The 21,018-nt window shown below is 51.9% G+C and overlaps 2 protein-coding genes across 13 annotated transcripts in view; one reads left to right on the top strand and one right to left on the bottom strand.

The window, feature by feature from the left end:
• Nucleotides 1-17,321, bottom strand: part of ITGA7 (integrin subunit alpha 7) — a 30,155-nt gene extending 12,834 nt beyond the window's left edge. For 4 of the 12 annotated variants that reach the window (XM_055250661.1, XM_055250669.1, XM_055250664.1 and 1 more), the window contains exons 1-6: nt 8,840-9,263; nt 4,399-4,526; nt 4,220-4,299; nt 2,205-2,460; nt 1,178-1,297; nt 20-227 (exon numbers count right to left, since the gene is read on the bottom strand). In XM_055250661.1, coding sequence (XP_055106636.1) covers nt 20-227; nt 1,178-1,297; nt 2,205-2,460; nt 4,220-4,299; nt 4,399-4,526; nt 8,840-9,045 — 998 coding nt within the window. In that variant the 5' untranslated portion in view covers nt 9,046-9,263. Of the gene's footprint in view, nt 1-19; nt 228-1,177; nt 1,298-1,566; nt 1,699-2,204; nt 2,461-2,684; nt 2,723-4,219; nt 4,300-4,398; nt 4,527-8,839; nt 9,265-13,412; nt 13,485-13,605; nt 13,758-17,219 lie in introns of those variants that run through there. The other 8 variants (XM_055250660.1, XM_055250663.1, XM_055250665.1 and 5 more) reach the window with 6 other exon arrangements.
• A 7-nt stretch (nt 17,322-17,328) lies between these two features.
• Nucleotides 17,329-20,993, top strand: BLOC1S1 (biogenesis of lysosomal organelles complex 1 subunit 1). The gene is made up of 4 exons (XM_055250720.2): nt 17,329-17,497; nt 18,233-18,305; nt 20,390-20,522; nt 20,791-20,993. The coding sequence occupies exons 1-4, from the start codon at nt 17,353-17,355 to the stop codon at nt 20,899-20,901; spliced, it is 462 nt and encodes a 153-aa protein (XP_055106695.1). The 5' UTR covers nt 17,329-17,352; the 3' UTR covers nt 20,902-20,993.
• The last annotated feature ends 25 nt before the right edge of the window (nt 20,994-21,018 follow it).

The raw sequence follows: 21,018 nt of genomic DNA, 5'->3' as shown, positions 1-21,018 counted from the left end.
CGGCCCTCTACCCACTCACCCATCACTGTTGAGGTCAGCCACAGCCAGTGAGTAGCCGAAGCCGGAGGTCAGGCGCTCCCCAGACAGCATAACCTCGGGCACCAGGCGACTGGCACTGTCCTTGCGCAGGATGACCACAGCACCCTTGTGGTTGGCACGGGGGGCCCCAGCCACAAAGCTCAGCTCTTCTGCACGCACCAGGCCTTTCCCCGAGTCAATAGAGAAGCCTGGGGGAAGGGTGACTTACCCCTAAGTCTTCACCCCAAGACTCAGAAGCTGGGGTGTGTCACAGCTCCCCCAGCCCCTGCCCCCTCCCTACAGGTTAAGAGCCAAGTCACAGCTCCTCTGCACCCTGCCCCCTCCGCTAGGTTAAGAGCCAAAAGATAGGTCCCCCCAGGTCATCAGCACCACAGCTGGATGGCTCTTCCTCCCCACAGGGCCTGGCAGCCCCCCACACCCACCAGGCCCAGAGACAAGCTTGGCACAAAAAGTGCAGTGAGGTCAGCCTCAGGGACTGGGCAAGAGAGAGAAAGGTGATGGCTGAGAAGGCCAGGAGCCCAGGTAGGAGGCTGAGCACAGTGGCCTCACCCTGCCCACACCCAGGGAGCTAGAAGAGCTAGAGGTCCCTCTCAGGCCCGAATCCCACCCAGTACACCTCTTTCCCCCGACTCCCTCATCCTGGCAGGGAGGGGAAGTCTTCACATGGATGAGGGGAGACAAGTGGGAGTGAGAGAGAGCCTGCTTCACCCAAACATCTCCCAGGCCTGGTTTCCTCCTCCTCTGCGGAGGAATGCAGATGAGACAACGAGAGGGACTTACCAACAACACTTGCCCTTTCTTCAATATGTGCCCACCATCCATCCCTCAGGGAGAGTCCCCCTAGAAGACGGGACTGTCCTTCCCAGAATATCCTCAGCCCTGGCCCTCTCGCTCCACCTGAATCTTCCTTCATGGAGACCCCTGGCTCACAGCCCCAGAGGCCATCACCCTGGGGGCCTCTTCTTCTTAGTCCTCATCACTGGACCCAGCTCTCCTCTACAATTTGGGCCCAATGTATGTCTCCCTGGGGGTGTGTTGGGGAAGGAGGAGATTATAAGGCACCAAAGGTCGAGTTCCCTGGGGAAAGAGGGGAGGCTGGGCCATGCCCCTAGAGTCCAGGAGGTAGGAGCTTACAAACCTAAGTAGCTATTGAGGGCCAGGTCTCCGGCTGGTCCTGAGAGCCGGTCAGCAGGGTCCAAAGTTTTATACACCAGCTGGTCAGGGTCTGAGCTATCAATGTTGGTCACAAAAAGCAACCCTGTGGGGGGTGGGGTGAGACACCAGGAAGGGGACATCCAGAGGAGGGGCCACAGAGTAGGGAGACAGAGCCACAGAAAGGCCAGAAAATGGTGGAAGAAGAAGAGGTAGAGAGAGAAAAAGAGACCAGAGAGATCACAGCCAGAGACAGAAAGACAGGGAGAGACAAGGTGAGACACGGAAACAGAGACAGAAGGATGGGAGCATGGAGAGGGAGGACAAGAGAGAGCAGAGGGTTAGAGCAGTTCTGGGCCGGGGAGAGGTCCCTACCAAAGTAGCTGTTGGCAGGGACCGGGATGAGGCGGGGGTCCTGCTCCTTCTCTCCCCCCGCCTCGTAGGGACCGTCGTCCAGGTGTGCCAGGTCCGCTGAGCCCTGTGCACAGAGCTCCACCCTGGCCGTGCCTGCAAGGACAGACCTGTTAGTGCCCAGGGCAGGGCTCAAGGAACACCCCTCAGGCCGGACACTGAGTTAGACAGGCACACGGGGAAGCCCCGCCTCTTCTTTCTAGCCCTCTCCCCACCCTGTCCCCAATCCAGGCTTCCTGGGATCCCCCAGACGTGGCAACACACTCACCGAGTGTCAGCTCAGCCAGCAGCAGCGTGCGGAGACGGGAATGGCAGTGATGAGGTGTGGGCTAGTGTGTTGGAGCATGCAGGCCCCAGCTGCAGGCCCAGCGTGCACTTGGGGCCCATGCCAGCATGTTGAGGAACACTTGGCCGTGCGAGAGAAAGGAGGCACCCCCCCATTCACGTGTGCACTAGCTCAATGGGGTGGAAGGCATGGCAGTGCCCTGGGGCCATACAGCAGTGCACATGTGGTCATGCTTGGCCATGTGCCGTCCCCAACCCTGTCTCTGAGGTAAGAGAAGGTTTTGGTCCCCTTCTCCCCTTCCCGAAGAGTGACTCACCCTTCCAGTTATAGGTTCCTGGGGCCCCAAAGAGAAGGTAGTGGTTATCAGGGGAGAAGGCGGCAGCTGTGCCCTGCTGGCAGAAGCCAAATTGTTCATGGCCTTGGGGGCGTCCCTCACAGAACTTCCATTCCCCACCATCCAACTCATCCCGGATGGCCAGGTCCTGGCTGAGCACAAAGCAGCGACCAATCATATCCCGCGTCTCCAGGATCTGGTCCACTCGCTGCCTTGCCTCATATCGGTGTGCACAGGTCTGGGGGAGGAAGGGATGGGGATCATTTCACCCTGTGGGCCAGGGACCTGCTTGAGGCATGCTGCCCATATGCAGAGATTTGGCAGACACTGATACATGTGTGCTCACATGCACACGCACATGCACACATACACACACACCCCTATGCTGGCACCACTCAAGCACCATTACCCTGCCAGTGTTACACAGGTCCATGCATAACCCAGCAAACTGTCTGCACCCACTTCCTTGCCCTCAAATGGAGATCCCCTTGTTCCACATTCTGCCTGGAGCCAAAAGACACAACTAAGCCACCACATAGGATGTGTGTCTCCCTGATCATGTCACAGTCCTCCAAAATGCCAAGCTTGGCCCTGTCCCTGGACCTTTGTAAGTGTCACCACCTCATCTGGAAAGAACTTCCTGTCCGCTTCACTCTCCAAGTATTACTTTTTTTTTTTTTTTTTTTTTTTTAAAGCAAGGTCTCACTCTGTCACCCAGGCTGCCGTGCAGTGGCAGGATCATGGCTCACTGCAGCCTCGACCTCCAGGGCTCAAATGATCCTCCCACCTCAGCCTCCTGTGCAGCTGGGACTACAGGCATGCACGCACCACCATGACTGGCTAATTTGTTTTTATTTTTTATAAAGATGAGGTCCCACTATGTTGCACAGGCTAGGTATTACCTATTATTAAAGCCTAGCTCAAACCACCCCCTCTGCAGAAGCCTTTTCTCTACTCCTCCTTTGGACTTTTATAGACTGGAGACTAGACCACTCACTTAACATGAACCAGATTCTGCCCCACAGTGATCTGTATTGGTAGTTGTGTGTCTATGTGTGTTACTGAAAGATACAGAGAGAGAGAGAAACAGAGAGCCCTGGTTTTTTTTTCTTTGTTTGTTTGTTTTGTTTTGAGACAGAATTTTGCTCTTGTCTCCCAGGCTAGAGTACAATGGTGTGATCTCAGCTCACTGCAACCTCCTCCTCCCAGGTTCAAGTGATCCTCCTGCCTCAGCCTCCCGAGTACCTAGGATTACAGGCGCCTGCCACCATGCCCGGCTAATTTTTTTTTTTTTTTTTTTTTTTTTTTTGAGCGGAGTCTCGCTCTGTCACCCAGGCTGGAGTGCAGTGGTGCGATCTCGACTCACTGCAAGCTCCACCTCCCGGGTTCACACCATTCTCCTGCCTCAGCCTCTCCGAGTAGCTGGGACTACAGGCGCCCGTCACCACACCCGGCTAATTTTTTGTATTTTTAGTAGAGACGGGGTTTCCCCGTGGTCTCGATCTCCTGACCTCGTGATCCGCCCACCTCAGCCTCCCAAAGTGCTGGGATTACAAGCGTGAGCCACCGCGCCCGGCCACGCCCGGCTAATTTTTTTGTATTTTTAGTAGAGACAGGGTTTCGCCATGTTGGTCAGGCTGGTCTCGAACTCTTGACCTCAGGTGATCCACCTGCCTCGGCCTCCGAAAGTGCTGGGATTACAGGCATGAGCCACCAAGCCCGGCCTTCCCCTGTAGTAACTAGTACAATGCCTGATGCTTAAAAGGTTCTCAGTAAGAGTTTGACAAATGGGTGGATGAATGAATGGACAGACGTTTTTACATTTATAAGGACAAGGACCATGTCTCACACCTTTTTATATCTCCCTGATGTACTTGGAATCATACCATATGCCTAACTTGTGTTCTCTAAGCACACCTATGCATATGCACACACCATAAACACACACACACACACACAACCCATCCTTGCATTCAGTCATGAGAAGCAATACTCACAACAATCTTGCCCCCAGGCCCCTGGCTCCGAACACTGACTCCCAACCACTGGTTCTCCTTGCTTTCCTTTTGCATATCAGCTAGAGGCAGGACACTGGGAATTAGGGGAGGGAAGAGGAGCCCAAGTCCTCTCCTCCCCGCTCACACGCTTCCCCCACTCTGTTCATGCGGGGCCACACCTCCCTGGTCGATGTCCACTCTGTAGCAGTCAGTCTCCTCCAGGCTCAAGGGGCAAGCGAAGAGGCCTCCAGTGCGATTCGCCTGCTGCCCAGGAAGAGCCAGGGCCTGGGGAGCACCCACCAGCAGCCTGCAAGATGGGGCAGGGGCAGGGACAGGGACAGGAGTTAGAGGTCAGAATGACCCAAACTCCTCAGAGCTGCCCAGGCCCAACCCCTCAGTACTAAAGAGAGTGTTCAAGGACTAAAGAGAAGGGGCAAATGTCAGTTTTCTCAAACCCTGGCAAGGACAAATTAATATACTTGGTTGTGCAGTCATCACGTTGCATGTACATACTATCTGGATGACGGATCAACATACACAGTAGATACACACACACACACACACACACACACACACAAACATGCCAACCCGAGCAGCCAGGCCAACAGTGCTGGTTTGAAAGAACCGCCTGTTCCCAGCACCTGTTCCTGGGTAGGCCTTCCCTACCCCCTCCTTGGCCCCATCCCCAAGCTCTGCCCTGCTCCCCAACCCAGTCCAGTTGAAACCCAGCCAGAAATGCGAAGAATGCTGGGAGCAAAAGTAACAGGGCCCCAGACCGGCATCAGAGTGTGGCTCAGGGATCAGCTTCAGAGGCCAGGCAAGAGGCTAGATACGGACCCACTGCCCCTCATCAGGGACCCAGCAAAGACCCCACCTCCCAGAAGCTGTGCCAGCCCAGGATTTGATCAGTCACTCTGGCTGGCATGGAGGTAGGGACAAGTTTCTCCTTCTGCCTCCAATGCTACCCCATTCTCTTCCCGACATCCTGAATCCCCTACCCCATCCTTCCTTCTCCCCATGTCCATGACTTCTCCTTCCCCTTCCACGCCCACCCAGTCTTCTCTCCCGCCTCCCCCTCAGCCTCTTTCCCAGCTACAACTTTCTTGGCAGGACAATTTTCCATGATCACAGCCAAGGCGTCTTCCCCAGGGGAGCACAGTGCTGGGAATGGAGGCTGCCTGGGTCCGCTGGGGCTGAACCCCCAGGCCGGAGTGAAGGGGGGGGTGAGGTGAGATGACTGACACCCAGCTGGCTCCATGGGTCCTCTCTTGGCAGAAGGAGAGACTCAGAAGTGGCAGCGGGACAAACCTCAAGGCCTCTCTCCCACACTCTTCTCCTCCATCTCCCTCCCTGGGGGGCAAGGTCCAAAACCATGTTAGGCAGTATTACAGACAGGCATCTGTGGGGCACTGCGCCAGGTCTGATGGGGTGGAGGGGGAGGGCAAAGAACCATTCCTCCTTCCCACAACTCCTCCTCATCTCTTAGCAGCTGCCATCCCTTGTCAGAGCCAGTGTCAAGAGAGAGAAGGGGTATAGGGAGTAGTAGAGAAGAGAAGACACATTTGGCATTCAACTACTTGTTGAGAGTCTATTGTATGCCAAGCCCTGTGTCAGGTGCTGGTGAGACAAGGAAATCATATTTATTCAGCACCTACTATGATGTGAGATCCGAGGCTAGACACCAGGGGTATGAGAAACTAACATTCATCACTGTCCACATATGTGCCAAGCACCAGGATAGACAAGTCACATGCATTATGTCATTTAATCATCACAACAGTCCTATGAGATAAGGATTCTTTTCTTGTCTTTGAGATGAGGAAACTCACTCAAAGACATTAAGCAGTGATGCTGGAATTCAAATCCACATGGGCCTAACTCCAACACTTTGTCACTCCACCCAGTGACTGACCTGTCTCTAGAACACTGAGACCACCCCAGAAAGGGAAGGAGAGAGTGGGGAGATGAGGGTACTCTGGGCAGAAAAGGAAACGGGATGATACAGCCCTGCGCAAATAAATGGCAACCTTCAGGCAAGTCAGCAGTACCCCCAGCCTCCAAACACAGAAGTTGCCATCTCTCTGAGGGTTGGGGCTGTCTTTCCATCTTTGTGCTTGCCCCATAGGGAGTGTCAGAATGTGTTTACTGAACACACACATTTTGTGGACTCATAGAGACACCCCAGTGTCACAGCTAGCCAGTGCATAGCTAAGCACCCAGATAAGTTAACCTTGTTCTATGTTCACATCTCCTCTGGAGGCCAAAAGTAGGGAGGAGGGGAGGGGCCCATGTGGAAGGAAGAAGCTGAGTGCATAGATATGCCCAGTCGGCTCTTGGTGGAGAAGAGACCAGCCGATCCCTCGTGGAACAAGAGCACCCAGCCGCATCCTCTCTAGTCCCTCCACCTCTGGTCCAGCCACACACACACACACACACTCCTTCCTGGCTTCATGCCATGAGCCCTAACTACCCCAGGCTTCTGGACAGCCACAGTGCAGCCACTGCAGAGAGAAAAGCAAAAAAAAAAAAAGTGTTGGCAGCTGGGGGCAGAGGGACCCCCTGGGAGCTCAGCTAAGTGAAGACAAAGGAGTAGCCCATGACCACTGTACTTCTCGATTCTCCACACACTCCAGGGCCCCAGCCCAAGTCCAGCCCCTCTTTGGCCCCTCTCAATCTGGGTGGCCCTCTGGGGAGGATGCTTGGCCTGGAAGGCTGGCTCAGCCAGGGAGGCCCTCTAGCCAAGCCTTTGGATCCAGAATCTCTGTAAGGAGCTCTGTGAATCACAATACAAGAATAGCAGTACTACTAACACTTTCACAGCACTCACTGCAGGCTATGCACTATTCTAAGCATTTTACATATATTAAGAACTCTTAATCTGCACAACAACCCTATGTAGTAATACTATTGTTTATATCCATTTTACAACTGAAGGAAATAAATGAGGCTGGAACCACACAGCAAAGGTTAAACCTTAAAGTCTCATCCCAGAGCTAGACTAAAAGACATCAAAACAGGCAAGAAGTTTTTTTCGTCAGTGAGTGCTAAGGCAGGCGACTTGTAACTCAAAAGCTAGGGACTGAGCAGGTGCCTGGCCTCTCACATGCCCCCCGCCCCCCGGCAGCAGAGCACCCCCTGCTGGAGCAAAAGCAGGGTGAGGCAGTCAGGCCTTCTGGGAATACCCCCAGCTTGGCTCTGGGAGACGGAATCAGGGGCCACCTTCAGAGAGGAGGGGGAAACGACAAGAGACCAGGCTATTAAAAATAACTTAGAATTTGCCTGGAAATAGCTTAGAGAGTTCAGCATGTCCTAAAAAGGCCTCCAGTCCGCGAACTCTGGCAGATGGAGAAGGAGGGAGGAAGGAAGGGAGGGAGCAAAGGTGAATGAGGAAGCAGATGGTAAACAGAAGAGGAGATGAAGTCCGTTGCTTTCTATCTCTCCCAAAGTTTTGGGGACCACCGACCCTGCTACCAGATGATAGGGATAATGGAAGAAGAAAGATTAGAGCTAGGCCCCCACTCCCCAAGCAAGTGAAGAGAAATGAGCTCTTGTCCCTGCCCCCTGCCCCCCAGACCAATAGTAGAGGGAGAAGACAGTCCCAGTGGACAGCATTGATCCCAGTAATGGATACTTAATGTGGCTTAGGCACTGGTTGAAGAGAGAAAAGCCCCCTAGCAGGAGCGGGTGAGAAGCTTTCTTCACCTCTGGCCTCCCTTTTTACAATCGGACATGTAGTGAGAGCCAAGGATACAGGCAACATGACCAGTCACAGGCCCCTCACAAAAGTATATCCATCTCCCATGGGTCCTGAACTGATTAGAAAGAATTAGAATTGTCCTCCACCCCTTACTCCTCCTGGCCTTTCCCTGCTGCTGAGATTCCTGGAGTTGGAAATTTGCTAAGGAGGAGGAAGGGGAGCAGCCTGGCCAGCATCCTTCCTGGATCTCTCTCACTGCTACAGCTGCTGCGGCTACTACTACTGCTACTAGTACTTTGAGGGTTCAGTTTTCTGCCACTCTCTATCACCAAGCCACCTACTGCGGGTTGCCAGACCTGCAGATCCTCTCCCAATCTTCCCGTGGTCTTAAGGCACAGAAGTGGAAGCTCTCTCCTGGCCTTCCAGTGCCCTGCTGCCCTCATTCCATCCATGGCAATGCTCTGGCAGGAAGCTATTTCTGGAGTCTGCCCTGCATGCATCCCTCTCATGGCACCCTCAACTTCTATGTCCTTTCCATCTCCTCCCATTCTAAGCAGAGACAGACAGTCTCCCTCCCTTGGGGAATTCAGCCCTTGGAAGAAGCAGGGGAGCCAGAGGCCCTGGGGCTGGATCAAGGATGCAAGTTGGGGGAAAGGCTCAGAAGAAGGAGATGGTTCGCTGCCAAGACAAGAACCTTGCTTTCCAACTCATCCCTAAAGCAAAATCCTGGGTCTCAGGGCCGGGAAGTGCAGCTTCAGACGCAAGCCAGATGAGGGAAGGCTCCAGGTTGGGATGTGAGATGTCTGTGGGCAGTCTAAGTCTTGGTGGAGCTGGAAAACAGAGATATGAGGTGGCCCGCAGAGTGGGGAGGGGGACGATCTGTGGCTCGGGCATGGCGACTCTGGGCGGGTGCGGTGACTCACCAGCTCTGGGGTCGGGGCTGCAACTGCCGGTGCAGGGCTACAGAGAAGCCGAAGAGGCTGCCTGGCTCGCCCTCCTTGCGCAAGGCACCCATCACGTCCAGATTGAAGGCGACAGCCCGTGAGAAGAGCAGTTCGACGAGCAGGGAGCCAAAAAGGTAGCAAATCCCGGAGGCCCCCCAAGGGTCGCGGCTCCGAGCCCCGGCCATGGGACGATCCCCGCGCGCGCTCCCAGCGAATGCAAGGGAACTCTCGCACGCCCCAAGCCCCAGGTACCCCCAGGCGCGTCTCTGGTCTCCGAAGTCTCGTTGGTCTTTCAGACGTCTCCCAGTCGTTCGCCCCGCCAGCCCTCCCTCCCGCCGCTCCGCCACCCCGCCGCCCCAGCACCGGCTAGGACAACTACAGCAGCCGCAGCTTCGGCATCCACTCCGGCTCCCGCCTCCTCTCCCGGGGACACCACCCAGGCCCCGCCCCCGGCCCCGCCCCTCGCTTCCGCGGCAGGTGGAGACCCAAGCGCGTCTCCAAGGGGATGCCCAGGCTGGTGGCTGGGGTGGAAACTAGCCTTGCTGACCCCCCACCACCACGCCCCCAAGCCCAGCACCATCTCCGGCTCCGCCCCTGCGCGGCGCTCTCCTCCCCTTCTCTCCCCACCCCGGGAGTGGTGGAGGCGGCGCCTTGGAATGCGGAGGGAGAGAAGTACAGATAGAAAGAGAGGGTCTGAAACAGAGGAAGGAGGGTAAGAGATGAGAAGTTGGGAAGACGCTAAAAGACAACCTGGGAAGAGAGATGTGCAGATAGAGAGGAAATGAAAGGGGAGCGGTCCTGGGCCTGGGTCCAGCGTGGCATCTTAGTGCTCCCTGTTCCCCCATGGTCACATACAGTACTCTTTCTGTTGTTGGGATCAGACCGCTGCCCTCCCCCATCCTATCCCATCCCCCGCCCCCAGCCCGGCAATGACCACAGCAGTGCTAGCCACATCGTCAGGATTCAAGGGAACAGAGAAAAAGAGGCAAGAAGAGAGAGAGAAACTCGGGAGATACGGGAAGCAAATGGAGAAATGGAAAAAGGAAAGGAATAGAGAGGAAGAAAGAAGGGCAAGAGGTTAATTGACAAGGGATGGAATGAAGGGAGAAAAGAAAACGACTGGGGATGATTACAGGAAGAGGAAATTAAGCAGTGGGGAGGGGAGTGGGTGTCAAAGAAGGCAAAGATGAAAGAGACTGGACCCAAGAGGCAGAGGGATGTAAAGGGTATCCCCAGCTACCAGACCCTTCCCAGGACTGCACATTTCCTATCCGTGACAGGGGATGGGAGGGGGCAGAGTCCTGGGCTGGCTCAGCAGGACCTGGATGGGGCTGAGATGGGATCTCCACAGGGACCCAATGGCCTGTCCCTCTTCCTCTCCCTTTCCCTCAGGCTGGGACAGAGGCAAGGGGGTGGGGGGACACTTTCCAACTCTCTGCTATTTATAACTCCGATACAGAAATGGGGCCAGGAGGAGAGACAGGAAATAATTTGGCATAATGGGAACCTCGACTGCTCCCACTTCCCCTTCCTACTCCCCTTGCTTACTGGTGTTGGTCTTGTGAATATACATCTGTCCATCTTCCCTTCTCTCTCTCACTATCTGATTTTGTCTCATCCCAAATTCTATTTTGTCATCATTCTTGTCTCTGTCACACTTGGAATGTTTCTCAGAGTATTTCTCAATGTTTCTAATGTTGTCTCTGCCCTTCAAACACTATCATATTCTTACCATTCTTTCTTCTCCTTCCCTTTCTTAAAAGTTCCAGTAAGTGTCCTACCTCCTTCCTCTTCCTGTGTTCTCTTTGTCTTTCCTACTTCATTGTTCAGGATTATACTTCTTTGAAAAAAAAAAAAAAAAAGTGGGTTCTCACTCTGCTGCCCTGGGACAGTCTTTGCCTTGGATAAGTTAACAGATATTTGGAAGTCTGGCCCTCTGTTTTCCAATACTACACCTATGGATATTCCCCTCCAGAGCACTAACACATCTCTAAACAGGTACTATAAGGAAATATATGCTGTCAGCAGGGCTGGCACCAGGATTCTACTTTCACCATGCCCTCCCCATCCTTTTTAATATCTCAGAGCCCCAGACAGTAGAGAAGAGCTGACATGGGAATGCAGAATTGCAAAATTAGGATAGAACTGGGACTATTGACTCTCTGCCCAGGCCCCCCACCCCCAACCCCAGCTCAAAATGCCTTTAGAGCCCAAGCTGCCTCCTATCGGCACCTGCAGCTTCTGCCTGTCTCCATTCCCACTCCACTGGCTTCTGTGATCCAGGGCTGAAATCAGATGCCAAGAATCTGCTTCTGACCTCCTGTCTCCAAATATTTGAGAAGTCACCTCACCACCACAGGAGGAAAGATCAGAAAAGAAGAGAGAGAATGGCCACCCAAAATTAGCCTGGCTATAAATAGAGGAGCAAGGGAGGGAGGGGAACACACAAGAGCACACTAGACCAGCCTAGTAAATTTAGACATGTAGATCTATCTCAAGGAGAAATGAGACCAGAATGTTGGAGTGGAAGATAATATTGTAGGTGAGGAGGGAAATTAAGAAACTAGAGGGGGCCGGGAGCGGAGGCTCACGCATATAATCCCCGCACTTTGGGAGGCCGAAGCAGGCGGATCACCTGAGATCAGAAGTTCAAGACCAGCCGGACCAACACGGTGAAACCCTGTTTCTACTAAAAATACAAAAATTAGCCGGGTGTGGTGGTGGGTGCCTGTAATCCCAGCTACTCCGGAGACTGAGGCACAAGAATCACTTGAACCCAGGAGATGGAGGTTGCAGTGAGCTGAGATGGCACCACTGCACTCCAGCCTGGGTGACAGAGACTCCATGTCAGAAAAAAAGAAAAAAGAAACTAGAAGGATCCAGAGAATGGGGTAAGCTCAATATTAAAATAAATAAAATGTTAGAGAACTTCTTGTATTTCAGTCAAGAGCTTAGGAATTAGTTAAATTAAAAATTAATGCTGAGCTGGGCACAGTGGCTCATGCCTGTAATCCCAGCACTTTTGAGAGGCCAAGGCAGGAGGATCACTTGAGCCCAGGAGTTGGCGACCAGCCTGGGCAACATAGGGAGACCCCCTATCTCTACAAAAAATACAAAAGTTATCCAAATCTGTGGTCCCAGGAGGCTAGGCGGGAGCGTCGCTTGAGCCCAGGAGGTAAAGGCTGCAGTGAGCCATGATCTTGCCACTGCACTCCAGCCTGGGCGATAGAGTGAGACCCTGTCTCCAAACAAAAAATGCTGAAACTGTATTATTCCACTCGCATACCATTCTCACAATGACAAAACTATAGAGATGAAGACCAGACTACTGGCTGCCAGGGGACAAGGATGGAGGGGGGTGGGGACAAATATAAAGGAATAGCACAAGGGCGTTCCTTTGTGGTGATGGGTTTTCTATCTTGATTATGGTGGTGATTATCCAAATCTATACATCATATAAAACTGCACAGAACTACAAACAAACAAATAAATGCATGTAAAAAATGGTGAAAAGTGAGTAAGGCCTGCAGGCCAGTTAACAATACTGTACCAATATCAACTTTTTGGTTTTGATTTTGTGCTACAGTTACATAAGATGTCACCATTAGGGGAAACTGAGTGAAAGGTACACAAGACTTCATGTGCTATTTTTGCAACTTCTCTGATCTATAATTATTTCAGGATAATTTCCAAGCCAGACATGGTGGCTCACATCCGTAATCCCAGCACTTTGGGAGGGAGGGAGGCGGATCACTTGAGGTCAGGAGTTTGAGACCAGCCTGGCCAATATGACAAAAACCCATCTCTACTAAAAATACAAAAATCAGCTGGGTGTGGTGGTACACACCCGTAATCCCAGCTATTCAGGAGGCTGAGGCACAAGAATCGCTTGAACCCAGAAGGTGGAGGCTGCAGTGAGCAGAGATAGCACCACCGCACTCCAGCCTGGGGGACAGAGTGAGACTCTGTCTCAAAAAAAAAATAAATAAATAAAAAATTTTGTGCTTCTAAGGATACCATTAACAAAGTAAAATGATAATCCATGGAATAGATTATCCACTCCACCCCATGGAATAGATTAATACACTGTACTTCAGCCTGGGCAACAGAGTGAGACTCTGTCTCAAGAAAAAGAAAAAGAAATGTGGCTAGTATGACTGAGAAACTGAATTTTTAAAACAAATTAAATTTAAAAATGAAAGATTAATAATTTTTATAAAAATTTCCAAAATTTTAGAAGTTGAGAAATGTCCAGATCCAGCCAAGATTTTAGCCCTTTAGCTCTTGTATGAGTAGAAGCTGAGGCTTTCTCCAGCTCCTTCCCTTTTCAACATCTTCTTCCCCACTTTGAGATCAGTATTTTTCAGCTCCCTCAAATCACACTTTTTGCAACTGTTGTCTCTAGCTTACAAGCAAACACTTCCAGAACACACACTTCAGGGCTAACCTCTCCCTCCACCTCATCTGGCAACAGAGGCTTGGAGCTTATGTCCCAGGGTCAGGCTTTTCCGTCCCAACACACACACCGTGAGAACTTTTTCACTTCACTCACCTCTCCAGCACTGGAATCCTTCTGCCTGCCTCTGAATTCTGGTTGTAGTCAAAGCTTGAACTATGGGAGTGGCTGGGAGGAAAAGAACATAAAGGTGATTGAGGGAATTCAGTGGGGAAACAGCTTGACCGCTCCAGTCTTTGAGGATCCAAAGGAAACCCTTACACTTGAGAAGGACTGGGAGGTCACTTACCAAAGGGAGCCATTTAGACTGTCTTGAGGGCCCCCTTTCTTTCAGCACTGGCTTCAGGCCAACATTTGGAACTTAGCCACACCACCAACAACCCCCTCTCTTGAAGCCCGGCCAGATTTCCCAGTATGTGAAGTCTTCTCTACTCACTCTGTGTCCTCCCTCAGCCCTCATCCAACCCCTAACAACTCAGCAGCTTCCAGCCCTGTTTGGCCCAGCCAGTCAGTTTGGAGCTTGCTAATTAAAGCTAACTCTGAAAGAGACCTCAAAAGAAGAGGGAAATGAGTGAAGAAAGGAGTGTGGAGTTGCATTCATTCAGTCTAAGGGAAAATAATCTGAGTAGGAAGTTGTAAGGAGAGGTGAGCAGAAAGAGACTTCAAATTTCAAGAGTCATTCTCCAGATAGATCTGTATGCGACTTGTGTCCATCTCTACCAAGGATAAGTGAAGCTGAGCTTCAACCGCAGCAGAAACTAAGGTTAGACAGTGAATAATAAAGGCCCGGAAAAAGAACAGATGGAGGATAACCCTAGAGAGATCAGATGGGGACGCTAGATACAGATACCCCATGTCCTCTGCTCAGCTCTAGGGCAAAGGAACAGCCAGTGTGTGGGAGAGGAGGGAGAGGCTAATGTCTGCAGAATCCTGGCAGTCTCTATACCGATTGTGAAAATGCCAGGCAGTTGTGCCAAGAAGGGTGAGGGTAATACAGGATGGGCCTGACGCTCTCCCTGAGTCGGCCTAATCTTAACATTTAGACTCACCCCTGAAACCCCCCCAACACTAACCCCCGACATTAGCCCTCACCCTCTGTTTCACTTATCCCATGTCACCATTATCTTGACACTTCCAACCCATGTCCTTCTCTTCCAGGCCCCACAGCTCTGGAGGTGAGGCACCAGGCATTTCCAGTCTGCCTCTATTTTGCTTGCTCACTGCAGTTGGAAGCTGGAGCCAGAGAGCGGGGAGGACAGAGCCAGGCTGCCCTGTGATGCTCTCACTCTTCCCGCTTCTATTGATTAGCCCTTCTCTGGAGCACAGCCTCTTCCCAAACACTCCTCCCCTGCCAGGATTCCCTGCAGCTCATGCCCAGCAAGCTACAGGGGCATAATGATTAGAGACAGAGAGATTCCCAGAAAAGTGCTCTGGGTCTACCCTCCTGGGGTCTCAACTGTGGTTTATGCAGTATACAGTGGTAAGACTCAGGCTCTGGAGTCAGATAGCCTGGATTTGTATCCTAGCTCTACCACTAATGAACTCTATTACTTAACTGCCTTGTACCTCAGATTCTTCATCTGCAAATTTGGGATACTCATAATAATATTTCACAGAACTATTCTAGGGATTAAATGAATACATGTAAAGTGCTTGACTATGGTGAGTACTAAGAAATGTTTAGGGCCGGGCGCGGTGGCTCACGCTTGTAATCCCAGCACTTTGGGAGGCCGAGGCGGGCGGATCACGAGGTCAGGAGATCAAGACCACGGTGAAACCCCGTCTCTACTAAAAATACAAAAAAATTAGCCGGGCGTGGTGGCGGGCGCCTGTAGTCCCAGATACTCGGAAAGGCTGAGGCAGGAGAATGGCGTGAACCCGGGAGGCGGAGCTTGCAGTGAGCCGAGATCGCGCCACTGCACTCCAGCCTGGGTAACAGAGCGAGACTCTGTCTCAAAAAAAAAAAAAAAAAAAAAAGAAATGTTTAAAAAGAAGGTACAGTACACATATAATTTAGACACATACACACAGTATCTAACGTTTTTATTAGAATTTTTATTTTGGCACTTAAAATGTTTTCCTTTATGCTGCCACTTAAGCATTTCATGTGCTTCTCCTCACTAATCCTTTGACAGTTGCACATCTCCCAGGATTTGGGATGCTATTCTGCAAATAGCTGAATGAATCATTGATCAGTAATTCTCAAATCTTACTCAGAAAATTCAAGAATGTTTTCTTCTAACTCAACCAGCACCCATTTCTCCTCCCCCTGCAAGTAAATATAATGACGTCAACTTCAACTATGCCAATGAATCACAAAATGAGAGAATGCCAAAGTTGGAAATAGTTTTAGATATGGTTTAGCCCAGTGAGTCTCAACCCTGGATACACATTAGAATCACCAGAACAGCTTTTAAAATATACTGATGAGGCTGGGCACGGTGGCTCACACCTGTAATCCCAGCACTTTGGGAGGCCGAGGCGGGCAGATTACCTGAGGTCAGGAGTTCAAGACCAGCCTGACCAACATGGTGAAACCCTGTCTCTACTAAAAATACAAAAATTAGCCAGGTGTGGTGGCACACGCCTGTAATCCCAGCTACTCAGGAGGCTGAGGCAGGAGAATCACTTGAACCCGGGAGGTGGAGGTTGCAGTCAGCTGAGATCATGCCATTGCCCTCCAGCCTAGGTGACAGAGCGAGACTCTGTCTCAAAAAATAATAATAATAATTTTATATATACATATATACACATATATAGATATGTATACATATATACATATATACTATATACACATACATATATATATACTGATGCTTGGTCTTCACTCCTTAGATTCTATTTAATTAGTCTGGAATCAAGGGTTTTTTTTTTTTTGAGACAGAGTCCCACTCTGTCGCCCAGACTGGAGTGCAGTGGTGTGATCTCGGCTCACTGCAACCTCTGCCTCCCAGGTTCAAGCGATTCTCCTGCCTCGGCCTCCTGAGTAGCTGGGATTACAGGCGTGCGCCACCACGCCTGGCTAAACCTTGTATTTTTAGTAGAGACAAGGTTTCACCATGTTGGTCAGCCTGGTCTCAAACTCCTGACCTCGTGATCCGCCCGCCTCGGCCTCCCAAAGTGCTGGGATTACGGGCGTGAGCCACCGCACCCGGCTAATCAAGGCATTTTCACAAGCCTTGTGATTTCTGTGATTCTAATGTTTAGATTCTAATGCTTAGCCAGGGTTGAGAACCACCGATTTAATCCAATCCCTTCTCCTAGTTTTACTAAAGAGAAAACTAGAACCTAGAATGGTGAGCAACTTGCCCAAAGTCACCCAACATGTTAGTGCAAGGTGCACCGAGATTGTACCAGTAGCAAGAATATGCTCATGATGTTTATAATTGTTCTCGCTGGAGTTAATCCCGGAAGCATTTCTTTGTAGTGCTATATAAATTACGTTTTACTTTGGCACAGCACTTATGCTTCTGCTAAGACTGAAATGGATTCGCATTCCTGACCACAAAAGGACAGAGATGAAATTCTACATTCACACAGCCCGCCAAGTTAGCCAAGCTCCCTAGGAGGCTGTCTGAGGTGACTAAAATGCTTCTCTACAATGATCACCCAGAGCTGAGAGACTTCAGTGGGGTAGTGAGAAGAAAGAGGGTTGAGAGAGACAGGAAAGCATTCTCTCCTTGAGGGAAGGAACTGAGAATCAACTGAGAACCAGGTAGCACTGCCAGGAGGTAAGAAAAGGGAAGAAGAATAATTTAAATGAGTCCAGGGAGCTTCTGCTCCCTCAACCAAACGGTGATAGACGGCCTGACACCACCAGCCCTCGAAGCCTGAGATCCACAGGAAATATTAAAAACTGGCTTGGCAATATAAGTATTAAAAAATACTTCTTCCAACACTCACCAAAAACTAAGCTCCCAATAAAGAACACTTCACCTGCCCTCCGCAACCCTCTACCTCTCTTCCCCGCCAAGATCTTCACCCAACGTCTCAAAAGGGCGGTTCCCAACCTCACGTGACATAGCGGTCACGTGACATGGCCCCGGGGAGCCGAGGTGAGCGTTCCAGCTTCCGGAGCCGGAGGGGGCCCGGCGTACCCAGCCCCCAGCGCGACGTGACCATGCTGTCCCGCCTCCTAAAAGAACACCAGGCCAAGCAGAATGAACGCAAGGAGCTGCAGGGTGAGCCAAATATCCTGTCGGCCGTTTTCTCTCCGGCCGCGGCCTAGCTTCAGCCCGGAGCCTGGATCTCGAGTAACTACCCATATCCAGGGAAAGACTCCAGCTAGCGGGCAACGGGCATGGGGAAGAGGCAATTTCAGGGCGGCTTTTTTTGAAACTACTTTCCCTTGCCAACTGGCTCCGGTCCCTTGGGCAATACTCCGGTCCCCTCCGCAACGCCCCCAACCCCCGACCTGCCGCACCTCAGCCCCGCCCCTGCCCCGGAGCGCCCTGCCTATTGGCCCTGGGAGCCTCTCGTCCTTGGCGGTGGGAAGGAGCGACTCTGGAGGGAGGAGGGTGTGAGGAACACCCCAGAGATGGGCTTCTTGGAGGCCTGAAACCACCGGAACGGAGGTGGGGCACTTGTTTCCTGAGTCCGGGCTGGCAATCTCGGAGTTACCGATTCTTCGTCCAAGTAGTGGAGAAAGAGTGCCTGGGCGTCAGGAGTCCTGGGCGCTGCCGCTGACTTCCTGGCGTCCCTGAGTGAGTCCATTTCCCTCCCAGAGTACCAGTTTCCTCATCTCTAAAATGAAAGAGGTTGCGCTGTTTTGCAAGGTCCTTTTCAGCTCCGGCATTCAGAGATTAGTTAAGAAATTTCGGCAACTAGCAGAATAGTAATGGATGGGTAGGGAACCTTTAACACTACCCCTCAAAAAACCAAGTCTCACCTCCAATTCCTTTTCCCCCTCTCCCCAGAGAAGAGGAGGCGAGAGGCTATCACTGCAGCGACCTGCCTGACAGAAGCTTTGGTGGATCACCTCAATGTGGGGTATGAACCTCTTATCAACACCAGTTTCCTCCTTCCCTACCCCTCCCAAGTTTAGGCACTGGCCAGTCTGGCCCTCAGACCGCTGTTGAAGGGGTGGGATGTTCCATTAATTCCCCTATCCTACCCCGCCCCTCCCAGCTCTTTGTAGAGCAACTTGAGTCAACTCTTGAGTCCTCCTAGCACTAGGCAAGGGAGGAACAGCTGCAGTGGTTAGAGAAGTAGCCAGATTTCCCCTTCCCCACATTAACTTCCCTGGCATTTACAACTTGATGCCATCTGCCCACCTCCCTTCACCCTTCCAAGTCCAGCTGTCACTTCAGCAGGAGGGAGAGCACCCTCCTTCATTAAAGCTTACCACCCCCTCCTTCTCTGCCTCCCACCCTCTGGCAAGCCTGGAGAGCAGCTGGCAGGAAAGAGATGGCACATCTGGTGGTGGTGAGAGTAGAACTTGTTCCAGGAGCTATGGCAGAGCCAGGCTGTCTCTTACCTTCCTACTGGGTCTCTAGGGACCACACCCTGCCCCAGCCCTAAACGAGAATGCCAGTAACAGCCAAAGACTTGGGAAAAAGCAAAGAACATTGTCTCTTGACCCTGAGTGACCCAGAAGCGTGCAGAGATGATGATTTGCTAGTCTGCCTGTTGGAAGAAAGGCAGTATGGTACCTTCCACCTCAGGTCAAGTAGAACATCTTGGTGTGAATCCAGAGACTGAGTCATCCAAGTGAGCCATGCAGGGGCTGGGGTCATCTTCATTACTCATCTTGGGGGAAGGTTGAGAAAAAGAAAGTTGTGGTTGGGGCCTCTGATCTCCCTTCTCTCCAGGCAGCTCTCTTTGCTCAGTGTCAATATAGAAGCAGGTGGTCAATGGGGAAAGCCAGGAGTTCAGGAATTCTCAGGGGAGTCTTTCAGTTCCTATCCCACCCTTGACAGTGACCCAGCTGTCTCCCAAAAAGAGGGAACAGGGTCTGCCCTCCCATTTCCTCCCTCCCACATTGGCACCTCCTGGGCTCTGCTGTGCCCATCATTTATGAGATTGGCCCAGGCTTCTCCCTCTTCTTTTCCTTTGCTAGATGCCACCCCACTTTCAGCCTAGAGGGCAGCTAAGCCAAAGCCAGATTAGAAAGGGTTTTGTGTTGCTGCCCACGGCTCCTCTCATTCCCCGGAGAGGAAAACAAAGGCTCAGTCTATCTTGCCCCCCGTCAGGTGTCCTGCCCACTCCCTCAGCCCCCACTAACCCCTTCCCCCGCTCCAGCCCCCACACATTCCAGTGGGTAGGGGCACCGGATGTGGAATCTCCTGGCTGACTAGAGCTTTGGGGCGGGAAGTGAAAAATTCAACAGCCAATAAAGGAGGACAATTATTGCGGGGGTTGGGGAGGGCAAAAAACACTGGCAGAAGGTTGGAGACACCAACCCCATGGTAGTAATGGTAACCACAGCCCGTACCTCGATTGAAAAGAAAAACTAGTGTGTGAGGCAGAAGGGAGGGAGCATGTGTGTGTGTATGTGTGTGTGTGTGTTCCTTGATCTGTGTGGGCGAAGGCGAAGGCTTGAGAGAGCAACTGAGAGCTGAGAAGAAACCCCTGGGATACCCTCTTTTGACCCAGGGTTCCTGAGGAGGGGGTTTGTGCTCCCATCCTAACCCAGCTTCAGGGAGGGGCCCAATTTCCCTCTCCAACTTCTTGCATAGATCCCTAGGCTTCCAATCACTGCCAGATGTGTTCCTCCTGCTGGATTTTCCCAGTTTTTCCATGCCCCCTTTTCCCTCCCAGCTTTTTCCTCAGGGATATCACCCCAGGTTTTCCCTCCCTTCCCCCACTCAGCTGCAGGAACTCCTTTTTGGGGTTTGGAGCTGGTATGTTTCTAGTCAGCTCCGAGCTTGGCTCTCCTGGGAATCCTGGGAGTGAGAGGAAGGAGCTGGGTTTATTTGCATGTACTGGTAGTCATTTGCATCACATCCAAAAATGGCCAAAATTATGAGCCCTGATTCTTGGCTGAACTCCCACTGCTGCAATGGAATATTAGTCCTGGAGACCACCCCCAGCTAGCTGGGTGAGCTGATCTCCTCCCTCCTCCAACCCCCCAGTGTGGCCCAGGCCTACATGAACCAGAGAAAGCTGGACCATGAGGTGAAGACCCTACAGGTCCAGGCTGCCCAATTTGCCAAGCAGACAGGCCAGTGGATTGGAATGGTGGAGAACTTCAACCAGGCACTCAAGGTGGGCCATACTCCCTACCTCACCACCCCAATCCTGGGCCCCCATTGCTGCCTCCAGTCAGGTTACCTCAGGTTTAGGTTAAGGAGGAAGTAGCGTGGTCCCAGAAACCCCATCTATAGCCCCAGTGTCAGAAAAGGTAGAGGAAGAAAGAAAAGCAGTTGGGGGGCCCAAGTAAAGCCTTTTCCAGGAGATGAATAAAACGTATTCCCCAGACTGGAAGCCATACTCTACCCATTCTGATTCCTGGGCTCCCACCTCTTCTTCCCAGGAAATTGGGGATGTGGAGAACTGGGCTCGGAGCATCGAGCTGGACATGCGCACCATTGCCACTGCACTGGAATATGTCTACAAAGGGCAGCTGCAGTCTGCCCCTTCCTAGCCCCTGTTCCCTCCCCCAACCCTATCCCTCCTACCTCACCCACAGGGGGAAGGAGGGAAGCTGACAAGCCTCGAATAAAACACAAGCCTCCATTTCTCTGTGGTGTGTTTCAAAGAG

Source organism: Symphalangus syndactylus, chromosome 17 (genome assembly GCF_028878055.3).
Source record: "Symphalangus syndactylus isolate Jambi chromosome 17, NHGRI_mSymSyn1-v2.1_pri, whole genome shotgun sequence".
Taxonomy (NCBI): domain Eukaryota; kingdom Metazoa; phylum Chordata; class Mammalia; order Primates; family Hylobatidae; genus Symphalangus; species Symphalangus syndactylus.
Note: the sequence above shows the minus strand (reverse complement) of the source record. Positions and strands in the feature narration are given on the sequence as shown.